The sequence below is a fragment of the Poecilia mexicana genome, unplaced genomic scaffold (assembly GCF_051168715.1).
Source record: "Poecilia mexicana isolate PSO_F unplaced genomic scaffold, ASM5116871v1 scaffold_6, whole genome shotgun sequence".
NCBI lineage: Eukaryota > Metazoa > Chordata > Actinopteri > Cyprinodontiformes > Poeciliidae > Poecilia > Poecilia mexicana.
The window spans coordinates 1,727,171-1,737,969 of NW_028263375.1; the positions used below are offsets into that span (position 1 = coordinate 1,727,171).

A 10,799-nucleotide genomic window follows, 5' to 3' on the forward strand; every position below is an offset into this window, starting at 1 on the left:
ACACTGGCTGCATGGGGTTGCCATCATCGGCAATTAACAGTGAATATCTAAGCTCTCTTTCAGCCTGCATGGCTCACTTGATAGAAGTGAAAAAGATCTGTCAGGCTGCCTTGTCGGTTATAGTCCTGTAGGTTAGGATAGTAATGTCATTGATTAGAAAAGGAGAACCAAAAGAAAAGCTAAACCACACAGAGGAGGACATGACAGGGGAGAATGAAAGAAGGGTAGATTTCTGTGACACATTTTTAAATGACTGGTGATTTCGGATGGGGCTGGTAGAGCATTTGGATAATGCACCTAATAAATCAGCCTCTTTGTGTGTGTTTTGGATGCAGTGCATTAGCACATTAGGAAACACTTCACTGTTTCTGGCTCCATTCTGGCTTGTCCTTTTTAACAGTTGGCAGAAAAACAAACACCCAACTAAAAACTGTTTTCACTGTAATACGTAAGTGGACCCCCCCCCAAAAAAAAAAAAAAAAAAGACAATAAAACACAGTCTCCATGCGCTGGACGTTGAATTTCCGGAACCAGTCTCAGTTCAAGTTCATTCATCCAACTTCGTTTTTTTATTTTTTTTGTGTGTGCGTGTGTGTGGGTGTGTGTGTGTGTGTGTGTGTGTGTGTGTGTGTGTTCTTTTCTTTCATTTTTTTCTTTTCAGAACTTACCGGTGAGGGAGCAAAGGTTGCTGCAGACGTTTCTTAAGCTGTAGCAACAGATTATCTCCTTGAATGTCTTCCTCATCTCCTGACTCCTGAAGGCGTAGATCAGCGGGTCGATCACGGCGTTGCACATGATGAGGATGAGGTACATGTTGAAGTGGGACATGAAGCACACGCAGTACAGGTTGCGAGGGCAGGAGATCATCAGGATGAGGTGCAGGAAGAAGGGGGCCCAGCAGACGATGAAGATGCCCAGGAGGATGGTGAGGGTGATGGCACCCTTCATGCTGGTGCGCTGGTGGATGGAGTTGTAGCCCGGCAGCGCGGCGATCCGCTTGACGTGCGAACGAGCCAGCATGAACATGTGGCTGTAGAGGGAGGCCATGATGAGCAGCATGGCAAAGAACATGGACACCAGGCAGATGATGACAGGGGTGGTCTCAGAGTAGATGATGAAGACGATCCCACAGCCAGTGCAGAAGGTCCAGATTCCTCCAATGATGCAGCCTGCTCTCCTCACCGTCATGATGTTGTGGTACCTCAGAGCGTAGAAGATGGTGACATACCTGTGGAGGGAAGCATATCATACATACAGATTTTGCATTTCAATTCTTGGTGTGAAATTATGGAACAAGTTAAATGAGGAGTTAAAAAAGTAGAAATTTTATACAATATCAGAAGGCAATATTAGGAGGTCATTTTCACAAGATATAGAAATATGAGGAGAGATAGCACTAATGTGTGAGTGTATGTGGAGAATGTATATATATATATAGACATATATAAGCCCAGATAAAATGGAAAATTAATTAACCTATGTTTTTTTATTTGATTTAATAATGAGGCTTCATCTGAAAATATTGTAAGAGTTTATAAGGTATGAGTTTAAAGTTTTCTTACTTCTTCCTACTCCTTTTCGAGCATGTTAATATTGTGGTAAAAAAATGTCTTTTGCATTCCTTGTTTATGCGTGTGATTTTATACTGCTATCATGTTTGAAAATAAATAAAAATAAAATAAAATAAATAAAATATCACTTATTAGCTTTTTAGAGTTATCTTTATAAGGTTACAGGTGTTTTTATACCTGACAGATTTGGGACCAAAATTACAACATTTGTTCTATTTTCAGCTGCTGTGGTTTTCTTTAACTCTGCATTGTGTCAAACAACCCAAACCCTTTGGAAAACTTGTTCCTCCCTTTGCCTGTGGTGGCACTACACCAAGAACTGCCGAAGTAAACTCTAGATCCTCTGAAGAAGATGCCAAGTGCAACTTCCTTCTTCACGCAATGTAAACAAAAAAATGAACTGGCACTAGATTCTAGTGGTTGTTGGATTTCCCCTTTGTCTTTGACAAAAGTCATTCTCCCTTTAGGGCTAAGCTTGTATGTTTGCTTTGGTTGTATTTACCCAGAATGCCCTGCTATAGTCAGTTTCCAGCTTTTGGGGCAGTCTCCAGTCCACTTGCCATTTGAATCACACTAGAGTTCACTTCAGCCAAATCAAGACCTCAGTTTCCAGGACATCATAGTTCACTTTTTGGTCCACAGAGATAATTCACACCTCCTGAAATGAACCGGACTAAATAGGGCCTGTGTGAATGCAGCCTAAACTTCCAAAATACTCCATCACATTTCTGAGGGCTGACTCTAAATGCTAGAAAAAAAGCAAAAAAAAACAAAACAGGAATTCAATACAGATCATAATAATACTGCATTATAATATTAAAAGACACAGTAAGAAAACTGGGGGTGTTTTGCTGTGGAAGATGAAATGGCAGAATTGACCTTTTCAGGTCACATGATCTCCACTTAAAGTTTGACAGAGAAAGAGCCAAGAGAAACTATTTTTAAAATATTGTTTTTTATCTGCTCTCTTTCATTAAACCAAAATCATCCGATACTGTTTTTGCATGCTCTGCTTTAAAAGGTAGATAAGAGAATCAATTTTTTTGGGATCCGCCTTTAGCCACTGTGCCAATGAACCGTCAGCCGTCATTGGCTGACGGTTGCTGGCTGTGAGAGCAGATAGGGCTGCTTTGCCTTGCAGGGATGTTTGAAGGACTGATGAGACGTTGTTTCTGTACTGTCACTAACTTGGCTTACTAACAACTTGGAATCAATGGTGCTTCAATATGAAGTGCCATCATGGTGAAACAATAAACACACCCTTACTTGTTTTGGCCTTAACATGTAAGATGAATCCAGGTTTATGTATTAAGTTGTGCTTTGTAACATTTTGTAAAAACAATCTGAGATTGTTTTTATTATCTAACCAATAAATGGCATATTAAACACCACATTGATCCCTCAACTGTCATGATGATACCAGAGTCCTCATGGATCAACTGACTTGCATGTGAGCATTTTGAGGGTCGCCGTGGAAACAGTGAAATCAGAACTGTTTCACATCAAGATTTGCTGAAAGTCATTAGATATATTTGATACTGATTTTCCTCTTATATGATCTCTTGATGCTCTACTTTTATTAAAATAGTAACAGAGATAAACATTTTACTCTCACAGGAGACAAAAATTGATATTTTGATCTGGACAGAGGCTTGTATAAATCCAGACCTGTAGAGGTCAAAGGTGATGGCATTACACATGTGAGCAAGTTTTACAGGTTATGTATGCATAGAAGGTGTTTCATTATTGTGTCTGGGTGCACAACTTGGTGTCATAAGTTTATCATAGTGCTTTGGAAAAGCAGTCGGTAACACCATGAACTTGTTTCCATTTCATTAAACTAAGGACTCGCCCAAAACCTAACGGGCCGGTCTGACAGATAAAAATATTTCATGGTGATGCTGCAGGAACAGGTGCAAGGAGATAATAAAATACAATTTTTTTTATAGTATCTGCATCAGCGAGTAGAAATTTGCATTTTAATGATTTAATGACACATTAAATAGACTGTCTATTCATTAAATGGTTTAATTTGTTTTACTTAGCCTATATTTAACCAGATAAGTTGATTCAGAACAAATTCTCTCATTTTTTGACTCACCCCAGTGTGCAGGATGCTTGAAACTCATGGCCAACAGTTAAATTTGTCCAGAGGTTAATTTACACACAGGAAGAGTACACTGAATAAGGGTGAATACTAATGCATGTAACACTTTATAGATTTTTACTTAAATTATACATCATTTTCCGTCCACTTTGCAATTTTTTACCGTGTTGTTTTTGTCAAATGACACAATTGAAGTTTTCATTTGTAACGTGACAAGATGTGGACAACTTAAAGGGTTAAAAACTCTTGTGTGGCACATAGAAACGGTCAGTACCTGTCCACGGCGATGGCCAGCAGGCTGCACATGGACGCCACAACCGAGATGCAGATCATGGAGTCAAACACGTTGTCCATCTGTCTGATGAAGTGCTCCTCCACCACCAGCTGCCTGTTGTTCAGCAGGTAAATGATGATGGTCTCCCATGCATTGGACACGCTCACCAGCATGTCCGCCACAGCCAGACTGCAACCAAGCAGACACGGTTAATGACAGACGCTTTTGGCCACAAACACACATTCCTAAAGTTTCTGCACAGACATGCTTTCACCAGCAGCCTGCAGATAAGCTGACAGACCTTCCTGCTGAGCATGGGCGTAGGAAGCGGGGGGGACGCGGGGGACATGTCCCCCCCAATATTGGAGAGAGCCACATTCGTCCCCCCCAATAATTTCACTGCAGTTGCGAAGAATTTTAAAATCTTCCACTCGCGTGCTTTTATTTGGAAGGCGCATAACAGCGCATTCAGCAGAGCGCTTCCTGCCCCTCCCCCCTCTGAACGGCTCAGAGTAAAGACAGCAGCAGATGGAGTCAGAGAAACTCCGTTTGAAGGAGGTAAACTGTCTGTCAGGGATGTTGCCATGAATATCGCTCGTTTATAACATCTTGTTGTCAGTTTACTTTCATATATAGAACTAAATCTTTTTGGTTTAGCTGTTTAAATTCTGGAATAGTCACATGTCCAAAATTTTACCACTAACTTTAACAGTTAGCTAGTCTAGTCACAATGATTTAGACTGAAACAGCAGCAAACTGAGCAACACCTGATCATACTCGACCACTTAACATGTGTTTTATATTATATTATATTATATTATATTATATTATATTATATTATATTATATTATATTATATATTTAGGAGAACAGCAGTGCTACAATGATGTTGAAGAAAGGTGAAGAAGCTCTGGTGAGGACTTCATTTAGTTTATTGAAATATGTATTAACTGTTTTTAATTTTTAAATAAACTAAACTATTTTATTATGAGAGGAGCAGGTCAGGGAAGACATAGGAGAGCCAGTTGATGTTTCAGGGTGTGAAGATATAAAAATTATATTAATTATAATAGAACCAGAAAGGAGAACAGGAGGAGACTTATGTCAGGTTGATTTCTTTCAACGTTTCAATATTTTTTCATTATTTCCACACCATAAGGTTAATGGTTAGAAGACAATAAGAAAAGTGCTTGAGGAGAGGTTTAAAAATAAATTAGTGAAAATTTTTGCTACACAGTAAATAGAGTTGAGATGTATACATCTGAAAATTAAGTTTAAATTCTCATTCTGTATGATAAAAACATACTTTTTAGATTTAGTTCACATTCTGACACTGTACATCACTGTAGTGTCTGTTGTAAATCCATGAATCCATGCAGGAACATCAGGCTGCAGAAAGTCAGAGGGAGGCAGAGACAGAAACACATATCTGTAGATATTTTAGTTAAATGTTTGCGGCTGAAAATGACAGGAGAAAAAAAACATTTAGTCTTTTTGCCTCAGTGTTTTTTATGAATCTTTGGTAAGTTACTGAATGCAAGGCTGGAAAGTGAGACTGAGTTAACATTGAGGAGCTAAGGTGTCTGTTAGACGTGAAAAGTATAAGTTTTGTTTATTTTGTAGATCAAACTGTTGCACTGATGTAGAGAGATGTTCAAGAAGAACAAAACTTATTTTTTAGATTTTATTTTTGTTGGTCAAACTGCTGTATTGAGTTTAAAACTGTTGTGTCTTATTTTATGAGCTGTTTTCTACTTTGGTTTTAGAAATAAGTAGAACCTGTTCAATTGCAAGTCAATTTATATCAATGCATTTTGACCAATAAGATACATCAGAATCTGGTCGGCTCTGTGCTACCAGAGTATGTAGCTTGCTAGTTGTGAGGCAAATGCTAAAGTGAGTGTTCATCCTGGAATGACAGTCATTATACTGCATAACTTTAATCTGACTATTGGATTGTAAATAGTAACGTGTTAGAATACTTGTTACTGAAACAAGGGTCAGATTAGAGTAACGCGTTACTGATGTGTTGATGGCATAATTGTTTGACATTTCTGCTCAAGCTATTTACTCATCTGTCAGGTTTCCGATATGCGTCCCCCCCAATGACAGACTCGTTCCTACACCCTTGCTGCTGAGCAGTGATACATTTAAATCCCTGCCTCCCAGCAGGAGAGTCAGTTAAATCAATCAATGATTTATTGTGCAACCTTCCCTCTCTGCGGGTTTCAGCCATTTTCTTGTCGCTCATGTAGCGATGCCGATCCTAACAATGATTCATGGGGGATAAATTGATACAGCTGACAGATGCACTTTGCTTTAAAGCAGCATGTTAGCAGGTGTTTGAGGCAACAGCGTTTTGAACTAAATCAGGTGGTTCCCAAATCCAGTGCTTGCGTTTTACCACCCTAGACATCTAGAAGCATCCCCTTCTCTACCTGAATCTCTCTGCATGGCTCATTTCTAGACCTCAGTGGAGCGGATTGGCATGATGATGAGGGAATCCAATCATTTCATTTAGGTGTTCTGGAGAATTACTGCTGACTTTTAAGGAATCAAACAGAATCCAACTAAAGCTGTTTGTGTCGTTTTGTTGCACCTGAGTTTTAAATAGTCCACTCCTTCACTGGTGGTGGATATGTGGCAGGGAGAGTTTTCTTCTCTCTCTGAAGGTCAAAATGTGTCAATACACATTTTGGAAACATAGAGACATTTCTTTGACATCATTCTGCTCTTGCATCTTAACATTTTCTGACTTTTTTCAGATTATTCTTGCTCTGGGCACGGCTTCTTTTTTGTGGTGTCCAAGAAAAATGAAGTGGATTTGTGCTCCAGTGGGAGGGACCTATAAAAACTTCCTAGAAGTTCTTTCCTTAAGCTCTTGTGAAGGATGAAATGTCCTGGTTAGAAAGAAAAGCTTGTTCTTATCACTCTGAGTCTAAGAACAGATATATTTGTTCTTGCAGAGTATGTAGAGACATTGTGTCAGAGGATCTTTTTACATTACTAACCATCTTAAATCGACATTTCAACTGTTAGTGAGAAGTAAGGTATAATTTCTGAACAGAATGTAGTTTTATTTTGTTAAGCAAGGATTAACAAATCCTTGCTTAACAAGGATTTGTTAAGCAAATCCTTGTTAAGCAAGGATTTGCTTAACAAATCCTTGCTTAACAAAATAAGCAAGGATTATTTTGTTAATCCTTGCTTATTTTACTGTTGACTGTTGCAACAGTCAACAGTAATTGACTGTTGCAGTCAATTACTGCAACAGTAATTGCAGTAATTGACTGCAATTACAACAGTAGAAGTAAAAGAATAAAATCTTCACATTTCAAAACATTTATGCAAGACTTTAGGTTTTTTTTTTTACAGAAATTTAATTTTCAAAGTTCAAAGTTGGAAAAATTATTTTAAATTAGAAAAGTCAGAAGATTTTTACTAACTTAGCTCTCAGAATGCAAAATGGAAGCTCTCTCTCTAAAATATAAACAGATCAAATCAAATCAAAAATTTGATTAGGCAGTTAATTTGTGATTTGTGCACATTTTTATATCGGAAGAGGTTAGCTTTGAAATCAATCAATCAAATTTTATTTTGCGTAGCACATTTCAGCAACAAGGCATTTCAGAGTGCATAAAAACACAAAAACACAAAGTCATGCAACATAGAATCAACAACTGAAAAATTACATTTAGTCAAGTGCCATTGTTAAATTCTTAAAACATTATGTTTCAAAAGGCTTTAAGTGTTTCAGCAGTTTTGCAACATTCTGAAGTTTGTTCCAGATTTGTGATGCATAGATGCTAAATGCTGCTTCTTCATGTTTGGTTCTTGGAATTCTGGGAAAAGCTCATTAAGAAGTGAAATCATCATTTGAAACCTGATTGTTGTGTTTACTCTACTTGTATTTGTCTCATTATAAAATTTGCTTGATTATCTGAAATACAGGGGGAAAACCCTCAAAAGAAATCCATCAAGTGCTTGTTTAGAGCCTTGTAACTGTTCAAAACAGCAGTAATGTATTCATAAGATTTTCTTTAAAACTAGTTGGTTCAGATTTTCGATGTATTTTATTTTATATTTTCTTTGAAGAAAACAACAGTTGCATAATTTAATCCACCCTGGAGAACAAAGTCAGATACTGTCTGACACGGTGCTCAAAACAACAAAGCCAAACAGAACGAACATTCAAAATGAACTCTAGCGATCCTTTAATCTGACTGTAACAATGTAGGAGTTACTGTTACTGTCAAAACAGGTCCTGCCTCCAGGTGAATAGGAATCGGAGCATCTCTGAATGTCAGTGGATATAAGATGACCAGATTCTCTGTTCTAAGGGGGAAACAATGTGTTCTGAGTCAAACTGTCTGCTTACGAATGTAAATGCTTTCTAAACATTTGGAAAGACATTTCCCATGCCGGTGTTCCAGCAGTCATTTCAAGCATTTGAAGTTTGTTTTGTAAATCTGCACAGAGTGAAGATACTTTTCCAATAAATAAATAAATAAATAAAAATAAAAAAGGAACTCAAGGACAAGTTTAACATTGACTTTGAAAGCTTTGCACAAAGAAGCTGCTGATGCTTTGTGGTATGGATTTGTTATTGAAATGTTTGGCAGTAAATTGTAACAAACCCCAGCATGCTCCACGTTTGTGTCACCTTAAAGTCTTACATAATACAGAAATCACAAAAGAATGATGCAAGTAAACGACTTATCATACTAAATCCAAAAATCCAAAATTATTGAAATCATATGTCAAATGTCTGATCACTGAACAAAGTTTTACTTTATAGTATATTTTTGTATTTATGCTTTTTAAAAGTAAATATAAAGGACTCTTGAAATGTCAGTCTGATGAAGGGTGGAATTTAAAGAATGTAGTAAACCCTGCCATGAAGTCTCTATAAAATTAATAACTCCAACCTCAGTGTGACATGAAATATTACAAAATGTTATCAATTAAAATAAAAACTAGGCTAAAATGCAGAACCGGGCTGTGAGGTGCCATGTTTTACTATAACAATAACCTTTGATGAAAGGAGTTTTCTAGGTTCAGCATTAGAGGTTCTGTTTAGTTGAAGAAGACTTCACCACATCTAAGAAACACAACTTATTGTCATCTCCCGAAGAGTGCAGTGCAACAAAATCATTTCTAGAAAGTTCTTGGTGAAAACATTTAGAGAAAAGTGTAGTGACAAGAGGACCAACAAAGAAGGTAATTATGTCCAACAAAAACATAACAGAGAAACCTAAATGCTGCAGGAAGTAGAAAAATGAAAAAGATTGGACCAAAGTGAAGTTCTCTGATCCATCTTTTTATTTGTTCTGGACACTGAGAACAAAAAAAGTTTTACAATTTTTAAAACTTGTTGTGGTGCAAAATTCAATAACATTAACAATAAATATTTACCTGCAGACAAAAAAGTACATGGGTGAGTGGAGGTTCTTGTTCTTCACTATTGCCGTGATGACCATGATGTTTTCCAGCAGTGAGATGATCCCCAGGATCAGAAACACCTGAGGAGAGAACACACAGTATCAGGAAGTGTGGGTAAAGACACGTTAAGCCGGGTCAGGGCTCAGTTCACAGGGTCAACGTTCCCGAGTCCCGATACAAACCTCCACAGCAATGTGGACCTGTTCACAGGCTGCGGGTTTGAGGGTGGAGGCCTGGTCCTGCAGCAGTGGCGGGGTGGGGGTGTTGTTCTGGTGATGGTAGGAGAAGGTCCAGGTGGAGTTACCCAGCAGCTCCTCCTCCTGGTACATCGACATGTTCATCCTGTTCATTGCCGCTGAACTCTGAATAATCCTCACTCTATCTGCACACCATTTTTGGAACGAACCTGACACAGATAACAAATATCAAAATGAATGTTGTTCAATATTGATACTTGTAGGATTCTGCTGTATTAATGTCATTCCCTCACGTGTCGATCTTGAACAAACCAGATTCAAAGATCAGCCAAAGTGATTGAATGTAGCATCTCAGTTAGCATCATAATATTTCTTGCTAGTGATTTTTATTTCTTGGTCGGTTTGGTGAAATTTATTTTAGTTACAGTTGACACTGTATGAACTGTCCTCTGAGCCTCCCCCCCCCCCTCTATTATGCTCAGGCATTGGAGCTTTAATTCTTCCACAGAAGGATTAGCAGTTCACTCCCAGGTCTTTGTCATTGTCTATTAATGTAGCAAAGTTGCATTTTTCATGTGATGGGTGGCATACTTTATTTCTCTTGGAGGAAATAGGATTGTCTTTGTCTTTCAATTTCTACTAAACCTCAGTGTTAAGACTTTAATCCTTGAAAATGATGACTTGTGTTTTGACTTGTAAACAAACAACTTATTTTACCTCAGTAAGGCTTCAGGATATTAATCAGTGAAGAGGTGAAGAAGTATGTGCATGCTTTTTTTTTACTTAGACATTTAACTTTATCAAAGTACAACAGAGTATTAAGGGAACGATAAGAACACAGAATGTCAGAATGTAATGAAAATAAACTCATACCAGAACAGAGCCATAATATTAACCATATTATGGCTCTGTTCTGGTAATCATGACATTATTGTCATACTATTGATTTTATACTCAGACTTTATTTTTGTATTTTTATTTTATTTTATTAGTATGGCTCTAATACTTAAACTGTTACTTACTTAGAAATAAATGTAACCAAGAACATTTAGTTTTTCTCTTAATTACATTCATTAGCCTCAACAAGGTCTGAATGCTGATGTGTAAAATCAAGAAATCTCTTGAATAGAACATGTCTGACAACATGAAATAGCAACACATCATAAGGAAATCCAACAACAGATTCTTCTGGTTCTGACGGTTCTGCAG

At 37.6% G+C, this 10,799-nt stretch overlaps 1 protein-coding gene across 1 annotated transcript; it reads right to left on the reverse strand.

Moving 5' to 3' along the window:
* Positions 1-593: 593 nt before the first annotated feature.
* Positions 594-9,760, reverse strand: LOC106925898 (melanocortin receptor 5-like). The gene is made up of 4 exons (XM_015000458.2): positions 9,576-9,760; positions 9,367-9,473; positions 3,953-4,141; positions 594-1,228 (listed from the first exon to the last, which is right to left on the reverse strand). The coding sequence occupies exons 1-4, from the start codon at positions 9,741-9,743 to the stop codon at positions 658-660; spliced, it is 1,035 nt and encodes a 344-aa protein (XP_014855944.2). The 5' UTR covers positions 9,744-9,760; the 3' UTR covers positions 594-657.
* Positions 9,761-10,799: the final 1,039 nt, after the last annotated feature.